The 20,857-nt window shown below is 44.8% G+C and overlaps 1 protein-coding gene across 2 annotated transcripts in view; it reads left to right on the top strand.

Annotated features, from left to right (window-relative positions):
- Positions 1–20,222, top strand: part of LOC139333046 (leucine-rich repeat transmembrane neuronal protein 4) — a 41,643-nt gene extending 21,421 nt beyond the window's left edge. The window contains exon 3 of one of the 2 annotated variants that reach the window (XM_070965290.1): positions 19,080–20,222. Coding sequence is in view for 1 of the 2 variants with exons in the window: in XM_070965289.1 (XP_070821390.1) it covers positions 19,080–19,298 (219 nt within the window). In the remaining variant the exon portion in view is untranslated. The remainder of the gene's footprint in view (positions 1–19,079) is intronic. The other variant, XM_070965289.1, reaches the window with a different exon arrangement.
- Positions 20,223–20,857: the final 635 nt, after the last annotated feature.

Here is a 20,857-nt window from a genome sequence, read left to right as displayed (position 1 = left end):
TTTGACACAACGCTCTCCACGTCCTGCCGGTCTGATCGAGTGTGCAGTGATTGTTCTTCTTTAATAATATAATTATAATAATGCATTCATATCAAAAGACTGCGTGCTGCTTGGCCTGCAGATAATTATTCAGCAGAGTTTAATGCACATTTTGTAGCATCACGTCCCAAAACGTTGATGAAGAGGCCGTTTCTCTTCACGGCTCCACACAGATGTGATGGACGCCTCCTCACATTGGACCCAGAAGCAGAGCAGGACGTCAGAGCAGGTGCAGTTCACGTGATTTATTTACAAAAAAAGGCAATTAACAAAAGGCTTACGGGAAGGTGAAGCAGACAGAGGTCAGATCCAAAGAAATCAGAGCGAACAGGCCAACAAATCCAACAAACGAGGTCCAGCGAAGCTCAAAGCAACAGAATGAACTCCAGAAAACACCAGAAAGAGCCGGAACGCTCGACACACGAGGTACAAGGACGAACCGCCTCTGCGAGAAGACAGCTGTTACAAAGGCAGGAAGTAAAGCACACGAGGAAAACTTTCAGCATAAAACAGGAAATAAGAAAACTAACACTCATCAACTGACGACCAACCGGCGCTCTTTTAATTATGTCACCTTGTTCTTCTTCTCCTGCAAAGATATGATGACTTTCTGACTGGTGCCACCTATCGCCTATCTCAACGAACCAACCCGTAATAATCACATAGCGATAATGGATGGAAGCGAGCAATAACTTGTGATTTTCTCAAAATTTGCTTAAACTTTGCAGCACGTTTGGATGGAAAATCAGCTGCTGCCTGTGTGTGCAGCATTTTAGTGACTTTCAGCTCATTGTTTTGGTTTTATGGCCCTCGGCTTTAAAGCTCTGATCAGTCTCGTTAAGACAAAAAATGGATGCTCATCGTAAACTACCAACCTTCCACCTCACTGTTAATGTTTCAGACTGAAGGGGAACACTTTGGATCCTGGTGGTTAAAATCATGTGACTTTACAGATTGGAGGGAGTTTTGATCATCGTGTGTTTATTTAAGACATGGACGCTTTCAGTATGACATCCAGCCACCAGCGACCGCCTCCTGCAGTCATTTAGGCAGTTTGATTTCCGTCTGTTCTTAATGCATCTTTGAGCGTTTTACATCTGCTTTCTTCACTGTAAATCCCTCTCCAGATGTAATTTGACTGCTCGAGATGCATGACAACATAAATGGAGACAACAATGAACTGTGTGGAGTCAATATGCTATTTTTACAGTCAACGCTCTGCAGACACGACGACGGGATAATTAAGGTCTGCACAGTTTGCCTCAGTGACGGCGCTGCGGGAGAGTTCAGGGGGTCATCAATAGATGGATTTCATTTGTTTTCTGTGTGAATATTCATACTGTTTCATGTCAGTCCAGACGTTATTTATTGAGGACAATAGATTGGTCAGAGCCAAAGAAGCAAACAAAAAGATGGACAAAGGTGAGCACGGAAGCGTCAGAGCCGGAGAATCAGCAGGTCAGAGATGAATCTTTATCTGGAACAAACACTAATTGCTTTCATTTCCAGGTGCTCGCTGCGTGAGATAAACATGCAGTTCGTGTCCAGTTCATAGAAATGCAATTAGTTTTCATCCTGATTGTCTGTTATATGATTTCCCAAAGTCAGGCATTTCAAAGAAATGTTTAATGAAAAACAATCACTTCATTTTTGCAGGTATTTATACAATTTCCTCTTTTTAACCCCTTCACTGATGCCTGCAGCGAACATGCGAGAGGCCTTGGAGGTCTGCGTACATACAAACCATCTCATTGTCCCATAAAATGAGATCTGTACCCTTATTGCACCAAGGTCCTCAGCTCCGTCTCTCCCACAACGAGAGAAAACGGCCACAAGGCTGGCAGATCTCGTCCATGGGCAAGAGGTTCAATTACTTCAGTTGTCATGGAGCAATAAATGACAAATTAAGTGGCTGGCACCGAACACTGCTTGAAGGAGGCTGCATCAGAATACTAATGTCAGCTGTGTCTGACGGTGGGTAAAGAGAGACACAGCCACAGTTTGGAAAAGGAAAATCAGACTTTCTGTTTCCTGACCTGGATTCAGAATCAGGCCTCGTCTGCTGGAAGACGCACAGAGACGCTTGAAATGTGAAACTCACAGATACGATGAACAGCTTCATATCCTTCATTCAGAAAAGGACCAGTGCGGAGGACTTAATGGCCTCCAGTGGTGAGGTTGCAGACTGTGACAAAAGTCCCTCTCCATGGCCTCTGTTTGGTTTGTCCCTCCTGGGCTCCTGTAGAAACATGGCGGACTCCGCTCATTTTAAGGTACCAAAAACACAGAGTCTCATTTTCAAGTGATTATACACTAATGAAAACACAATTCTGAATATTATACTCCATTTCTGCCAATAGATCCTGCTGAATCTTACACAGTGGACCTCGAAGGCCTCCGTCTTGTTTTATTCTTCCCAGCAGTCGATGATATTTGCTAATACAGACTTTGTAATCCTGCGATTAGCAGCGAATGCACACAGAATTTAAACAGTGGCTAATGAAAGCGCTCTGTTGTGCCACTTTTCATCACGTTAAAAAGCTGAAAGGGTTTAATAAAAGGGTCTACAGCCACACGAGCAGCGCTGTGAGGCTTTAATGCTCGTAAACCATCACTGAGGGAAAGATGGAGACTTCTGTTCCTCTCAGATATTTGCCACGAGTGTACTCTTTGACCTGATGGTGGCGCCAGAGAAAACATCGTGCCTTAGCTAACTGACAGCAGACGTAAAGTCATCACGAAACAGACGTGACAGTGTTTTTGTTTGCTTCCTGGACTCCTTCATTGGTGCTTGAACTGTGGGTTTGTGTTGAAAAAAGTACGTGATTCACATTAAATTCATGCAGAATCACAAAGTTTGTCTGTCAGACGCAAGCAGCATCACAAGAGTTTATTTTCGTCGGCTAACGGTTGTGTTGAGTCTCAAAATGAAGATTTTGGTTTGTGTTTTTAGTGGAGTTCAGGACTCGTTCGCTGGTTTTGTGTTTGAGGTCTTTTCTGCTTCAGTGTTTGGTCGTCATCATGGATTTTCCATGTTTTTTAGGATTGTGTTCACACTGATACAGACGGATAAAAATAACATTCATGTTGTAAGAAAGTTCAATTCTTAAAGGATTATAGGCTAATTTGGCTGAATAAATTTGGTCCTTGGACAAAGTTGAGGACGGCTGCCGCTTCGTGTGATGAAGAGGCTGCGCGACGTTATGAAGCGAAACGTTTCCTGTTGAGTTCCAGCAGCTCCTGAATCACAGATGCAGGATGTGTCTCGTTATCTCTAGTAACTATAACAATAACTGCTGTAAATGCAGCTGTGAGAAAACCTCTGAGTCACAAATGAATATGGACGAACTGTTTGAGCCTCGTCCAATCACAAGAGACTTAATTAATTGATTAAATATTGTTTAGTTATCGTTCCGGACCTCTGACCTCGAATGAGAATCAGATGCAGACCTTTGAGACATCTGGCACATAGACGCTTTGATACGGAGCTGCTGGCCTCCACCCACTCCTCCCTCAGCCACCTTACGAGATGAGGAGGAGGAGGAGGACCAGGGAGAATAAACAGAATCTGATCAATTAGAAGCAAACAGAGTTCACTCGCCTCCTCCGGGTCATCCTCCAAGCGGTCAGGTGCAGGTTCAGATGATGGACGACTCAAAATCACATTTAATTGGAAAAATGGACGTACGGCCCGGACTTTAAGATGAGTCATCACAACTTTGTACTGTTTTACAGGAGCAGAGAGGAGAGAGAGTTCAATGTAATAAATATTCAAGAATTATTCAGGTTTAAAATGCAAAGTGAAAATATGCAGCAGAGACAGAAACTCTCTTCAGGAAGACGATCAGGGCTAACTCGTAGCAACAAGAAGCATCTGTAAGACGTCTTTCACTCCGTCCTCCATCATCTGACTGAAGAAGTGACTTTTCATTAGATATCACTGACTTTTGCCTCTTTAATTTCGTCTTTTTATCTCATGTATTCTCCGTCATGGCAGAGGAAGTGTAACGTCTGTCTGTGCCTGAACTTCTTCTTCACGTCTCTTTTATCACCAATTCAGAGGTGAATTTCCCTGCGAGACGACATGAAGGAGATGAATGATAAAGCAGAGATTCATGAACAGTTAACGCAGGGACGCAGGATCTTTGGCTGATGTCTTTTTCACCCCGCTGTGTCTTTGAAGGTGCAGTCACAGACTTTTAGCCTCTCCGGTGCAGCAGAACATCGATTATCACCCATAAAGTGGTTTTGGTCGACAACACCTCGCTCCACATCAGACAGACGTGCAGAAACACAGTGCAGGCTTGTGTTTCTGATCACTTAAAGTCTATTTTTCACTCTGCTTTCACTTCTGCTCTGGACACAAACCAACACCTCAGGACAAAACTAGCCACCAATGAGTTAGCTTGTTGCTAGCTTTGTCCGGCGTGTGGTGGTGGACGGACAGAAGGTTTACAGAGCTGCTTTTCTTTGGGTGATATTTCCACACAAAGTCATTTCCCTGTTAATGTAAAAATATCGATCGGTGAACTTTTGATCTAAGCTTTGCTCCGAGCTCCAGCCGGACCGCTCTGTCATCCCTCCTGCCAGGCGGCGAGCTTAGATCAAAATAAGGATTTCAAAGCAGAGCAGCGTCACAAAGTTTGTGAGTTAATATGATTGCTAAGCACAGCAGATTAATAGTCAGCCGTTAATCTGCTTGTTGTTCAGACCTCATTGTGAGCACTGTTAAATAATCAAACGGAGACCAAACTGAACCTCTAGATCTTATAATTAATTACATTTTCTGTCTCCAAGCTGCACAGCTCACAGAGCAGACGCAGGGATGTGCTTTTGGCCGACAAACAGAAACTCGTTTTCTATCACTGCAGGGTACAGACAGACCCCACTGACACCCTTTACGCCTCCCTATCCTTCATCATATCAGTGAATTTAAATGTATGTTGTTCAGAAAACATTGAGGTGGCTGACCTCCACTCCCTGCTCCCTTCATTCTCTCCGCTTGTTTCCTTGTGTGATTTATCACCGTGCATTCAGCCGGGCACATTGCACCCCGCTCGGCAGACAGACAGTGTGACTGAGTCATGCTGCAGCAGGTTTGTCAGGGCAACAAAACGTTTGCACCGGGACTGTAAACTTACATCCCCAAGGTGACCTCCAGGGAGATCCTGTCAGGCTACCCAGGGTGACAGCTGAGCACCTAAAGCCTGCCGAGCTCACGGGGAATGTTCTGCAGCGACGTGAAGGAAGGCGTCACGTGGACCAGATCCATTCATCTTAATAAAGATGACCATCAAAGTGATGTGGCTGCAGAGGTGCTAGTTAGGCAGAGGAAGAAATGCAGGAAGACAGAGCGAGGGGGGGGGGGGCAGACGGGGCCATGGGAATGGCTTCTCAGCTGTAAACACAATGTTCTTTTCCCAGCATCACTCCTCTGAATAGAACAGTACCTGTCTACCTGTTGGCAACATCCTGGCAGAGGAGCTCATTTTGTAGAACTGCTGCGAATGTGACTCCAAACGCCTGGCAGCACAATTATTCTTTTAAGTAAGAATCTGTCACATGTTCATATGAATAAACATGTTTCCTGCTGCACATCACAGACACACTGTAGAACAACAGTGATTCAAAGTGTAGTCGCTGTTTTAAACACCCACCGTCCCAGAAGAAGTCTTCTGTCATGCAGGGGGTGATGCCTTTGATGCTGCGGCGGCTGCGGTAAGTCCTGGGTAGTTAGCACGTGCAGTGAACAAACAAGGACAACAGCAGCACCCACAGAAGCTCAGATTTCACCATCTTTAACCTGCAGAGGAGCAGAATCGTGGTCGTACACGAGAGCACTGCTGCGTCACCACGGAGAGGCTCGCCGTGCAACTCCCACCCAGCAAACCCAAAGCAGACAACAAATCACTGCAGGTCACCTATTAGAAAAACAGTGAACTCATACAACAGAGGCGTTCGTTTACTGCTTGAATAAATGAGCCCACGTGCCTCTGAGGTGTTAGACGACAGGGACGTGATGAAATGCCAGAACCACGCAGTGAACTCTGCGTGCTGCTGCCGCCGCCGACGGCTGTCACTCAAACCTGAAAACAGGAAACAGCACCACCAAAATCCCACTTGTACCAATGAGAATGAATGGAGAGAGTTCAGCTTCTGGCCTTCAGCGCAGCTGCACCGTCCATATTTCACGAGCAGAAAGACGTCACTGTTTGATTGACAACTCATTTCATGCAAAAACACCACAGCAGCGACAACTCGTGCCAAATGGTTTGTCCGCCTGCACGAGCGCTTTTCCTCACGATAGTGACGGCACGATGATACGAAGGTGTACCGCCACCTACACCTCCTCCTCCAGCCGGCTGCCTCCTCCTCTGTGAGATAGATCTCACAGAAACTATCGAACACGTCTCTTGAAGTGGGCAGATTTTTGAGGAAGCAGTTAGTCGCTAACCTTGGTGACGAGGCACTTCACGGTGAAAGCCTCTCAGGTGCTTGCCACTAGTGGCAAGTGGAAAGCTTATAGGGCATGAAGAGCAGCAGCAGCACAGAGTGTTCTGGTTGCATTAACAATGGAGCGTGGTGGCAGAAATATAGGCAGTGCAGCCAGTTCAGCTGCACATGGAGAGAGTGCCTGAACGCTCGAGTGAAAGTAGACACTCATCAGAAAACGACTCTGAGGCACGTCACACGTTTGAAAACCGCCTGAGGAAAAGTCGCAAACTATCTGATTTTAACGGCATTACAGTCTTTAGCTCACACTGAATGCTTCTCCAAAACATACACTTCACACCACCTGAAACACACACACACACACACACACACACACACACACACACACACACACACACACCCTGAATTCAGTATTTACTCTTAAAGGACGACACCAGGACCACACTCGAGTGCCAGTTTGACTCAAGTGCTCGAAAAGGACTTGAAAACTAAACCAATATCCTTCAGAAAGGTCTCTCCATTAAAACAGACACATGAATATAAATGGTGTGCGTTAGCTGAGGCTTGATGTCCCCTCAGGCTCAGAGGGGGGGGGGGACATCTTTTTTATTCAACTTCAAAATCCAACTGAAAATGAGACCAGCGGTGTTAACAGCCGAGTTTGCACCGACGAATTTTGGGTGTGATTTGAAGCGTTAGAAAAGGTTGATGGAAACAGCAAAATTTGAAGATCTTGCATATTAGTTTTTATGCTAGCTCGAGGCGAGTTAACACACTTAAAGATTAGCTCATATCATCAGCTGTTTGATGATGATGTTCCTGCAGATTCTCGTCTTTGAGCCTCAGATTGGTTTGCAGGTTGTTTAGTTTGTCTTATGTGACCTGTAGAAGCTGCAGGAATCGAACAAAAGTGCAGAAAGCAGGTTTCCCTCAGAGCTGTGAGCGTCTTTAGAAGTCCTCTGAAGTCACGTGCTGAGCAGGTGAGGACGGTTTGGTGGAGGCGTTCCTGCTCTCAGTTGAGGTTCAGCTGCACGCAGAGGACAGCGTGGTTGAAGTGTCCTGCTGTGTACCGGCCCTGTGGGGACATGGCCTGAGCACCACCGGTGACACCGATTTAAAAGAAAAAGCATAAATCTTGCAGATCAGTTCCGTACAGATGACAGTTCGAGACTGCTGAAAGTGGGGCAACAGTTTCATCAGCATCAGCTCCTTCCTTTGGCAGGCAGAAGAATGACAGGATAACGTATGGCTCCACGCGGCGGCTGTTGTATCACCGCTCTGGCCTCGCGCCATTTTACTTGAGTTGTATATTATCCTTCTGCAATATTCACATCTCATCACCGCAGATGAATCTTCGCCGGGCCTTGGCCCTTAATATCAACCCCATCCTGCCAGTGCACATCGTTCTCTGTGGAAATATCACGGGAGGCCAACAGCTGGCTGCAGTTCATCTCTCGTCGCCTCACATTTTCAGCCACATCAATATTGGACAAGTCTGTTCAAGTTCAGGGGCTGTTTGAGACTGTAGCACTTAAACAGATGGCCGTCCTCTGGGCGTCTTCTGGAGACAGTCGACAAACAGAGCAGGGTTAAGACCAATCTGCTCCGGCTTTTTTCAGGCCTTCATTGTCTTGGACAGTTTGTGCAATCAGTTGCTTCGTAGTAAATACGTTCATTCTTCAAGCAATCATGAGAAGATCAAAGCTAGAGCAAGATAATGGTGTGTGTGTGTGCGTGTGTGCGTGTGTGTGCGTGCGTGCGTGTGTGTGTGTGTGTGTGTGTGTGTGTGTGTGTGTGTGTGTGTGTGTGTGTTCCATATGATTTCTGGTCAATGTCCTCAAAGATTTAATATCAGAGTAGAAACTACAGGGGATATTCACATAATGACAGAGCATATGAAATACTGTGTGTGTGTGTGTGTGTGTGTGTGTGTGTGTGTGTGTGTTCCACAGCATTAAGACTTAGACATACAGCCCATTCTTTAGAGTTATCACCATGGAAACTGGACAGGAGTGAAAAGCCTGTTCTGCGGTGGATGGAGCAGCAGCTCGGCAGCATCCTCGGTCCTACACTGTGACATTTACATGAGATGTTTCAGAGCGGAAACTTCATCCGTCAACCCCCATGAAACACCAAATATATGAATCTGTTCTCCCACGGTTGATTTTTTGCTTGGGCCACTGTGGCACCTCTGAATTAATGGAGTTGGAGCTGAGTTGTTAGACGGGGTCAGAAACAAACATGGCAGTGATGACAGTGATAGGAATCCCTCAGCAGCAGCATTCAGTCATACATCAGTAACCAAACTGGCTCTCATGTGGCCTAAACTCTGGCCTCTCAGATGGCTGCACGGCTCGATTAAAGGTATTACCTAAATTCTTTCATGCCTGAGAAAGTCAGCTTTTTCAGATCCTTAAAGACCTTTCAGGACATACAGTGTAAAATATTCTCTGATTTGATGCTTTATCCAGTGTTAATCCTCTGTACTAACACTGGATGTGTGTAAGGTTTATAACGTCTTTCAGCTCATTGAGAAAAAGCTGTCTGCGGTCCTCTTAGATCTCAGAGCTGCACTCGATTCTGCGGATCATAATATTCAGACGGACAGATCTGAGCGCTGACGCGGCTCTTAAATGGTTCAGATCTTATCAACTTATCACTCCTCTCATAAAGTAGACCTGATGTGTGGTGTCCCACAGGGCTCTATCTTTGATCCAGTTCTTTTCAGTTTCTAAATGATTCCACTTGGCAATATTATTAGAAATCACAACATGAATTTTCATAATTATGCAGACAATACTCAGATATATATCTCTGGAGCTCAAATGACTGCTGTAAGGACGCAGAAATGCAGGACCACCAGTGCACGGAAGTCGCTTACACTGACTTTGATCTCAGGCGTGACAGAGATGGATCAGCCGGACTACAGATCAATGTCCTGTTCAGAACTATTGACAGTCTCTGGATCAACAGTCACCTGCAGGCAGAGATCCAGGAAGTGCGGGACAAAACATTTAGTCAGGCACTGAAGGCAGAGGTGTTTACCGGAGAACAGAAGATCAGGTGAAGTCAAAGCAGGCAGGTCCGGGAACGAGACATCAGTCTGATAACGAAGGCTGGAGAGTCTTCGTAATGTGAAGAAGAGTCTGGCACTGAGTGAGTGTGAGAGAGCAGCTTAAATACTGGACTGAGAGGGAATGAATCTCAGGTGAGTGGGCAGGTGAGTGGGCAGGTGGGCCTGGCTGGCAGGAGAGTGAGAGTGGAAAAGTACTGACTGCTGAGCAGGTGAACAGATTAAAGGAAAGGCAGCAGGTAAGAGACCGAATGCACGGTGGCAGACTTCAGACTCATCAACAGCTTATTTGCATGTTGTGGATGTCATATCAAGGTCTTCAGGTGATACAGCTCGTTTCCTGCAAATGATGAGTCCATGCAGGTCTACCTTCTTCTAATATCTGCACTGGTTGAAGGTTAGGGGGCGTGCTGTTGATTGACGAGAGTCTCAGCCAATCACACTGCTGCCTCATCGTATCCCTCCTCGACTCTTTGAGCTGTAAACTCAAACCAGGCTCGAACGTCTGCACAGTGCTCATGCTAAATATAATACTGGAGAGGAAATTAACGGAGGAGCGCTTTGCACACGACTAATTACCTGCCTTATACACAGCTCAGGTATTTGTCAGAGTTTTCCTTAATTAGAAGTTTTTTAGCTTCACTGCTTCGTGCTGTTGTGTCTCGCCGATATGACAACAGAGGCTGGGAGGAAGCAAACAGAATGTAAAAGTGAAAAAGCCAATGGGAGGATTATAGCTGCGGTCTCTTTGGAGTCAGCCTGACGGAGGCCACAAAGCTGAGTTCAGGTTTATTCCAACCCCATTTCTATTCCTAAACCCAAACCCTTATCCTCTCATTATTCATACGTTTAACTGTAATCCTCAAATTAACCCCAGACTTGAACGCATCCTTCGTACATAAAGTTTATATGGCTGCTCTCTGCTGACTTGTTACTAACAAACAGTCGCTAATTAATTGGACTTTTCAAATAAGTGGTGGGTAAATTAGCATATCTCTAATGCCTGACGCCTGCATAACAGCATGTTCACACAGATTTAAGACGCTGTGTCTGGAAAATCTTCCCATCAGACAAAACATTGCAGAACTTTTCTGAAGCAGTCATCCACACAATCAATGAGCGTTCGGCGTGAACCAAGGTGATCGTATTAGCGTGTCCATTAAACACACGTCTGTCAGTCTGTTTCAAACTTCAGGTTGCAAATTATCTGTGATTTTCAGCATTAGCTCATGGAGACAAAGCAAAGCTGCTGAACTCCAGAGATCCTTCAGAGAATGAAACAGCTTCAAAAGGGAGGACTGAACTCCTGTAAGTCTTTTTTTACTGTAGCCGTGTGTCTCTGCAAACCTCTTGAGGAAAATAAGGCAGAGAAAAACCTCACGTGTCAAATATTTTATTATATTAAACTTACAATAACTGATTTTGTGTGGCCACTTACCAACAGCAGAAAAACAGCCATGAACACCCTTAAAGCTGATATGGCTAATGAGTTAGCCATATTAGCTTAAAAGGTGAAAAGAGCTGCTTATTTAGAATTCAAGCTGGCAACATTAGCATAGCAGTTAGCATTGCCATTTGGAGCAGTGTTTCTGGGAATGTAAGTCCAAGCTTCACGCTCTTTTAGCTCTGTTTTGGGTCTCCACCAGCTCCTGAGGGAAACATCTGCTGCTAAGTGCTCCGCTGTGTTCACCTGCTACTTGCTAACTTTGTCTGTCTGCTGTTTAATGATGGAAAGGTAGCACACGACTGGCTTTTTAGCTGAAAAATCAAGCTTTAAAAGGAGTAAGAGTGAAGCAAATGAAAGGAAAGTGGAGATTATCGTCTGTGGGTGATCTGCTGTAAATATTAAAATATTGATTATAGCAGCTTTAACTGCCCAGAGGGAGTCCATCGCTGTCTGTTGGCTCAACAGTTCGTTCAGCTCGTGATGTTTTCAGAGTGTTAACGGTGGATATCACTAAAGTACTGTGCTGTTGTTTTTCTGTTTTTTTTCTTCGGAAGATAAATGGCCAAAGATATTTCTTGGATGATTCAAGGCCACAAAAACACATTATTCTATTTTTCCCCATAAAGCAGAGTTGGTCTACCACGCAACCAGAGCGCAAATGAAACAGTCCCAGCATGTAGCGTTACACATAAAACATCTCTAACAGTTTAAATTTCATGTTACAGCGCGGGCATGTCAGTGGAGCATCTGGCACATTATCAAATTGGATTACTCTGGGTCTCCGTCCGAGTGCTGTAGATTTCTTTTCATAAAGACAATGTTTAGTCCTCAGCACAATGCGTGTTCCAGAATGAAAGCAGCGTTTAGCTCCTCTTCATGTGTGCGACGTCTGTTCTGTTACATAAATTAACTATGAAGCTTAAAATACACAGGAAAGAAGAGTACGATACCATCACGGCTCCAAATAAACAACTGTGACCTTAGAAGCGCCATATTTTTCGTTTTTTTCAGTATTGATTCATTTAATGACTGTTTTGACAACCAGCATCAGCACATAGTGTGTGTGTGTGTGTGTGTGTGTGTGTGTGTGTGTGTGTGTGTGTGTGTGTGTGTGCATTCAGGAATGTGTGTGGGAGGGTGAAGAGCGAGAGAAAAACAGTCAGCGAGGGAGAACGAAGCAAACGCCGTAGCTCACATCCTGCAGTGTGCCTCCCATTGAATGAGGATTAATGCATGCATCTATATTTCTCGGCATCCATATTCAGGTTACTTATATCTGTATACATCAGGAAAGACTCTGTAGTGACTCATAAATTGTCCATCCAGTAAATAACAGTAAATCTCAGCATGCATTGCCAACATTGATGAGCAGAAAATGGGATGAGCAGCATTAGGAGAAGATAAATCCCCACATCTGAAGGATTATGGTTATTTTGACAAATGCGAAGCGCTTTTCAAATAGAAATGTAATTACATGGTGAATATTAAAGTCAGCAAAAGATGATCTTTCTGGAATTCTAGCACATGCAGTATTACAATGTACAACTTCCAGTTTCCTTTCAGATGGATGTCAGTTTCTTCTCCTCTCATTGCTAAAACCTGACAGGCAGCATGCTAATGGTCTGCGGTCTGGAGTATTTGTTGGATGATTTATTAAATATTATGTGTTATTGTGCAAGAGCAAATCCATCCTGGCTTCTTTATGCACGTTTGTAACATAACAATGTACAATTCACAGTATCTGAATGTGTATTTCGGCCCACTTAATTAAGTTTACTGACTGCCTGTTACCAGCTTCATGTCCGTGTCACTCACCCTGAAGGCATTTTTCTGTTTATTCGTCCTAAGCAACAATCAGAGAAGGGGGTGTTGTGGCCATTAGCATGCCATTCAGCATCCATGCATGTGTAGCCTAATAGTCAGCAATGATAATAGAGGCTTGTCTGTGCTCTCTCGCCACAGAGTTGACCACTGAGTGAATTATCCAGCTGACAGAGAGCAGCAGCACAGCTTAGGAGGCGGAGGATGTTGTTAATATGCCAATGAGAGCTCATGCCCCCCCTGCCAGTCTGAGGCATGCTGGCATGGTGCAGCTGCCTATCACCTAATTGGGAATCATTTAGCAGCAGCTTGACCTACATTCAGAGCAGTGCAAAGGGGGGCCACCTATGTGAATGTTAGCAATCCAAAGCTAATAGCTTGGGAGTTTGAATTAATTGCTGTGTGCTGTGTCACAAGAGTTTATATCATTGTCCTCCTCTACATCTGCAGTAAAGTGCTTTAGAGTGAGGCAGCAGAGTGCTTCATCGAAGAACTCTGCCTCCTGTTATAAAACACAGAGCTAGTTTTATAACCAGATCCAGAGAGTTGTGATGCCATTTAACACGTAAATAAACAGAACGCGATCACCTGTTGATCCTTTTTGACACAAACTCAACTGAAATCAGCACAAATCAGTCAACATATTTCATGTTTTTCCTCGTCAGCTTCATTGATTTTTGTAGATATCTGCTTGTTCTGATGCAGCGACACGTTTCACAGACTGGGAAAGACGTGTTTTAGTGAGTCCAGACATTTTGGAATTAGGGTTTTATGTCATGTTGAAGGCTTCTGTTATCAGGGCCTCGCAGAGAGACAGGCCTCTATTCAGCAACCTTTGAATACACGTTCGGTATCTAGCTTAGCTTTTAGCCTAAAGACAGAAAACAGGGAAACAGCTAGCCTCTAAAGGTAAGAAAACCTGCTTCCCAGAATCCCTAAAGCTTGCTAGCAGCTGGATAGCATAGCTTCATATTTAGCGCATAGAGATTGAGTAGTGTTTATGTTATATTTGCATATTTCCAAAAGGTCACATATTCTTTTAAACATCATCTCTGTGTAGTCAGATCTGCTGTGCCTTTTAGCTTCGTGCCACACACTGCAGTCTTGGACAGAAATGGCCACAAGAACTGGTAGTAAATAATTTGTCACGTAGCCTGAGGCGAGGAGTTCAGTGCTTATGTTTTGCTGAAGGCTGACTCCAAAGTGTATGAAAACCACACTCTCACTTCGCCTGTGATTTCTGTCTCTGCATCAGGCATAATTTATTCCCCCCCAACTCGTCATTTATGTCATTTCAGCATGTTTCCGTCATTTATATTTCATCACTTTTGTTTTGTCCAACAATCACGTTGTCATTTCTATCACTTTTTTGTGTTATCAACACTCAAACTTTGGAAATTAAAGAAGATGGCTGTTGTTTGTGCTAATAGCTGCTGCCACTTGAAGCCGGAAACAATTCCCAGACCAAATGAGAAGATAATTCCCGAACAGTTTAAACTCCAGAGGTTTCCAGTGAGAAACAATGAGTCACTCCAGCTGAGAGGAAGATGAAAGCAGAAGGGTATCAGGAAATAGAGCTGAGGTACGAAGATATTCCACAATATAAATTTACAACACAGCACCTGAAACAGAGGCGTAGTTTCCACAGGTAGCAGCCTCCGTTCAGGACGCTCTGCTCTCTTTAAATTCACTTCAGAGTAAACAGATTGACAACAGTTAAGATAAGTGAAGACGAGATCAGGCTGATGCCAGATGCCCGCTTTATTACCCTGGCCGGTCGCCAGTGACTCACTGAATAACGACTTAGGCTTGTCAAGAGGAAAAAAGGCTATTCTTAGATGGCTATTGTAATCAAGAGATTTGAATTCATTTTAAATTCATCCGGTTTTGTGGTGCACAGCTACACTGGAAAGGACTTCCTGAGCTTAAAGTTGAGGAAAGATGGTGATCGTGCTTCAGGCAAAATCCCACTGAATGTATGCGGCGTTCAGGCCTAAGCAGCTCTGCTGGCAGCCGTCCAGGCTACGCCAGCCAATGACTCACCTCTGTAAGAGCTGCAACCAGAACAGCCAACATTTCCCCAATACTCCTGATTAAACCTGAGCGCTCACTCTGCTCGCCTGGCCAAAAAGGCTTTTATTCTTTTCTTCTGCGCTAAGACATGAAACTGATCCTGTTGTTGTTTACTGCTTCAGAAATGCAGATATTTAATCTTCATCTCGCTCGTGAGGAGCTGGTGAAAGGCTGCTCAGATGGAAGTTTAGAGAAATAAAAATAAAAGGTTTAGTCGACCCGAGAGACGATCTGCCAAACATGAAGCAACATTTATCCTAAAATTAATGACTCTTAACTGCAGCGAGACGTCATCACACCTCTGAGGAGAGCTAACGTCCAGCTAATCGACTTTGATTTGACATTTGGGTCATTATGGGATGTTCTTATCCAGAGAGCCGACGCTGTTTTAGAGATGCTGTTTGGTACCTTTTACAAAAACGATGGCTGGTCAATTGAAAGACATTAAAAATTTAAATTAAAAATGTGACCTTTTGGTTACTGAGCAGCTGTTTTTCTACTAATTAGACCAACTTATTGCCAGAATGTACAAACAGCAGCTTTATTTTGGACGTCCAGCAGCTTCTTAAAGCAGGTGCATTGATCTGTGCTGCTTCAGACCTCCATTTTTCCAGTTTCTAGCTGTGTTTGGCCTCACAGCCCGGCTCCGTGTCGGTCGGCTCATCCCTTTGATCCACACAGAATATCTCAACCACTGGATATTGTTGGATGGATTACCATGAAATTTAGTGCAGATATTTATGGTGAATTTTACTGACTTCAGCGATCCCATCACTTCATCATAAAAAAAAAAAAAATGTATTTGTCCAATACTTTTTAAGTTTTAAGACCAAGTACCTGCAAGTAACACTTGTTGGGAAGCTAACACGCTAAGCTAAGCTAAGCTAAGATGGTGAACATCATACCTGCTTAACATCATAGTGTTATCATTGTGCGCCTGTTAGCATGCTGCTGTGCCTGCAGACAGCCTCGCAGGGCTGCGAGCGTGGCTGCAGGCCGCGTTGAGACTTGACCTCTGCATGAAAAAACGCAGCCTCTTCATTCATTTGATTGAGGCCCATCTGACGAAGCAGCAGGGGGCCAACGCAGAGGGCTGCAGCACAAGCACAGGGCTGTCCATCTACAACGCAGATTCCTCGTGGATTACTTTGTAAAATGATTTCTACTGTTTGTCCACAATCATCGCAACAAAGGATAAAATAACAGCCACTGTGGAAACGTCACAGAGGATTACTAACCGCTGCAGTGTGTTGACATCTGGCACGCCGACAGATCACTCATACTGACTTCCTGGATGATCTTTCATCACCTCACCGGCCTGCTTAGCCTTAAATAGTTTATAGGAGAGTGTGCCAATATGTACAGTAAACCAGTCAATGAATCAATAAATGCCATTAGAGGATTCATTCTGTTAAATGTGAAATCCCAGCTTCCACCACTTCACACTTTGACACTTCACACTGACGCTCCAGTGTGTCTTTAACTCTGTGGAGTCTGCAGAGCTCGGCTGTAATGAATTCACATAATGAACTGTGTTAACTGTGAAGTGTGGCTTCAGAGGGCTGATCTGGAGCAAGTCACACGGGCTCCAATGTCTCTGTTTCAGTCCCGCTTCACAACATCTGAGAGGGGAAAACTGCCGATACACCGCCATCAGCTGTCAATGAGAAATACCGAGGAGGCCTCGCTAAAAATTAAAGAGCCCATGAAATAGAAATTAGAATTTATTTCATGCTTAGCGGCTCCATGTGAATAAAAATGTCACTGTAACTTAGTGAAGTGCAGACTGAGATTGCACTTTAGCTGCAGCAGGTGACAGTTCAGGCAAAGTGCTGGAAAAGGCAGCAAAAGTGTTTGAGGAGAAGGCAATAAAAAACAGGAAAAAGTTCAAAGTCTGTCACACCGAACCTCCGGGGCAGCGTGTGTGTGTGTGTGTGTGTGTGAGTGTGAGTGTATATCTGTGTATACACATGCATGCATGTGCTTTTTGATTGGCGGCCTGCACATCTGTGTTAGACAAATGTGCATACTAGCGTTAGCTTAGCATTAGCACACATGTTGCATCACGGTGTAGCTCCTGGCCAATCAGAGGATTGAGTTTTGAACCTCGGCTCTGTCGCTGGTAAACGTTGCGGTTGATGCGTATCACACACACACACACACACACACACACACACACACACACACACACACACACACACACACACACACAGTATTCATTTTCACTTCTTTGATTTTAGAAAAGGTCCAATCCCAAGCAGTAAATTGCAAACAGACACAAACCTTGACGCTGATGCATTTGCCGCAGACTGAACATAATGATAAAAAATGAGGAGCCACTTGTGTCGGCTTCTTTGAGAAGGTTTATCCTCCTCGCCATCAGCAGCAGGATGCTCTTCATGTTGAAGCACAGCAGAAATAACCTGACAGTCACTCTCCAAGCTTTGCATTGCACTTTTTAACTATTTTACATTCTTTTTTCTGACAAGTTTGAACAACACAAATCCCTCAAAAGCCAAAAATGCTGTTTTATTCTGTAACAAAGGCGCACGGCTGCTTAAGAGAGAAGCTTTTTATGCTCTCTGGACTATTCACACTGTTTACACTGAGGAGACCTGTACAATAAAAGCACTGTACCTTTCTTAAGGTGTATTTATTCATGTATTTACAGACGTGTGGAGGAAGACAAAGCCTTTTATTGTCTCAGTTACTGCGACTCAGTTTATTTTATGGCACCTTTGGATTTCAGCCGGGACAAACTGGCAACGTGGAAGTTAAACAGAGGAAGCAAGAGATGCTGCAGAGACAAAGGTTGCACGAGCTCTGCCAGCTACCACTGTACGGGGGTGGGGGTGTGGGGGGGCTGTTGGTCCAACCAGCCAAGCGACCAAATCTATATTGACTTCACCACTTACATGTTTGACTTCTTACTACTACAATAATTGGAGAAAACAAGTCCACCATGTAGCCTTTCCCCTTGACAATTTGTCAGAGAAGTCCCGGATCCAGACCCCGCCTCCCCCGACTTGGCTCATTGTGCATTCAGAGCGTTGTTGTTCATGAATTTTTTATTAAGTCCTCTGAAGTAGTGTGCAAAGTTCAGCTGCTGAATTTGACAATAGAGTGTTTTCAGCTAATCTTCCTATTAAAGCGGAGAGCAAACGCAGCGCGATCATTTGCAGATAGAAAACATAACCTTTGGAGAGCTGTGATTTTAGATTTAAGGGTCTGGATGGCGACAGCGCCGTCAAACTTGACCTAACCGGATACAGTGGAAACCTAAATCTAAATGCCATTTCTGCATCAAATCAGCTTTAAGTAAATCCTTTTGTGAGCCGGTAAAATAATCCAAGACAACATATTTTTCAATAGAGGTTCTGCCCCCAACTCATACTACAGTGATCTGTAATCAGCAGGCAGCCTGCGATGGGCTTCACAGGAGAACCAGTGCAAATGGTTTAAAACCAGCAAGCAGCACTGGTTCCAACAGGATATCCATTCATTATGCTGCAGCTGCTGTTAGAGCTAATGGAAACGAGCAGAACATGCGTCCCCATGTGGAGGTGAACTTGACCGTGGTGCATTCAGGTGCTGCACGTGCATCATCTGACACATACGCACGTTTCTCTCTGCTGTGTCATGTTGCTTTGTGCATTCGATGCACGAGTGCATCCATATTTTGTGCGAAGGCATTAATAGTCATCAGAATATTAATATCGATATCACGCAGACTGTGATGCGGCTTTATCCCGTTTAATTGACATCATTCAGACCACACCAGCACGTAAAACTGAGAGGGGTCTTTGAATCAGCAAAGTGCTTGTAATGTAATAAGCACTCGCTTCTAAATGGAGCCTTGACTCCATTTGAAAGAGGGCAGAAAATATGTGTGCACTCTTGCTTAAGGCTTTCATCTTGCATATAAATCACTCCAGCTGAAAGTGGGTGTTTGAGCGCCACAGATTTCAGGTCTTGGGGCGCGTACTGTATCAGCGGCCAAGGCTGCATTAATGACAGCGCTGCGCCACGACCGCATCAAGTAAATTAAGCCAATTCCAAATATTCTGCGAGCTGCTGAAATGATGAAACAGAGGCTGTTCTGGCTGATTGAGAGGGTTTATGTGCGGCTGTCTTTCTCTCTTCTTCCCCGCTCTGCTTTCTGTTTCTGTGCAGGTTCCACGGCGGCTGAGCGCTCTGACGTTGTACAGGTGTGAGCAGTCGGTTGTGGATTACTGCCACGGCCACCTGTCACTGCACCTCAACATGGGCGTGGAGCCCCCGACTCGAGCTCTGGGAGGTCCGAGGCCAGCCAAGCACCGCCCGGGCCTAATGGCCGCCCTCCCCTATGAGCCTGTGCTGCCTTGCCCCCGGACCCACTCCCTCCACCAGTGAGCCGGGGACACCGTGAGGCTCTGCGTCCACATTACTGAAGTCTGCTGCACAGAGTCAGAAGGCTGTGTGGGAGGGAAGTGGGACTGGTAAAGAAGCAAAGGAGACAATTAATCTACTGCGGAGCATCCTGGACCCAGGGTAATGAAAATGAAAATATTTCTCAGTGGAGATAAAGGGTGCAGCCGTATTGATTAGTGAGCCTCCGACCCACCTGACCACCAATGTCCTCAATTAGCCAAGGAGGCTGAACAGCAGCATGACTGTCCACGGTCTGCTCTGCCTCTGCAGGAGTATTAAGGATAATAATTTAATGATTTGTTAATAAACATTTTCCTCGCCTCTCTGATGCGTCAGGTGAAGTAATCACACGCTACAGACAGAGCGGGGAAACAGCACGACAAGCAGCCGAGCAGCAGAACAAATGAGAGATCGGCCCAGCTAAAAGGTTTTCTGCTGCTTTCTCTGATCACGCTGTCAGTCAGAGGTCTCCAGCTCACGTCCCTGTAGCGTTTTCCATCTCCAGAAATGAGCCGCCCAAATGAAATTACCCAGAAACAAGTCAGAAAATAACGGACAGTAATTGTCGTATAAAATGTACAGCCTACACATCTCGCTGGCAGTCATTATAATTTACATGGTGATTTTTGATTTCCTCAATGATTTGTGATGTTTATCACATTATGCTTAATTTAATCGAGCTGAGGGATAAACAGATGAAGAGTAAACAGCAGATCTGGGTTCCCTGGGAGTTCAGATATTTACTTTCCATCATCCACTGAAATCACTCTTGTAGTTGATGCTTTTTGTTTTTTAAATGTTCCTCAACCAATTATCTGATTGTGCACTCAGATATGTACATGTGTGTGCTTTTTACAGGATGTTACATTATAATATATGGTAAATAAACTGTGCTAAATGACCAGCAACAGTGTCATTCATCAAGATCAGTGGTATCAACCCAGGCGGCTGTGTGCTGTATATAGACAGCTGTGTAGGTGGTCGAGACGAGTCCTGAAGGCAACACTGATTAATAATGATGTGTGTCTGGTTTTGTGCCTCGGTGAACAACAGCCTGATGGTAACTTTCACTTGTTTTCCACTCTGTGACCGTTAGCATGAAATAAGAAAGAAGAAGGTTTCTGAGCTCGCTGGACTTGGAAAAGGTCTTGGTCTTACTTCCAGGAAACAGCTCCTGGCTGTTAGCAGACAGCTGCTCCGTGGTCTTCACTCATGAAAACAGTGAAAGCTAAATGTGATATAATGTCAGCAGGGACTTTAGCGTCAGTTTAGCAGCTGTGAAGCAGCAACCGAAGCCTGTCGAGCGTTCAGACGTCACGTGTGGAGCTGCAAGAGCAATAATCTGCATGTAAACAGTCAGGAGGGTCGAGTCCTTTTCTCAGACTTTCCAAAAGCGTTCACACAGGAGCAGAAGTGTGGATTCAACCGTTCATCTGCTCTAATTAAACATGCAGGCGTTAGCATACGCGGCTAACTAGCTTTCTGCTACAGCAGTAACCCAGCACGCCAAGGCCGAGGGCATTTCAACAGGATCCAAAAAG

This window comes from Chaetodon trifascialis, chromosome 6 (assembly GCF_039877785.1).
Source record: "Chaetodon trifascialis isolate fChaTrf1 chromosome 6, fChaTrf1.hap1, whole genome shotgun sequence".
Classification (NCBI taxonomy): Eukaryota; Metazoa; Chordata; class Actinopteri; order Chaetodontiformes; family Chaetodontidae; genus Chaetodon; species Chaetodon trifascialis.
This window is presented reverse-complemented; position numbering and strand designations above follow the sequence as displayed.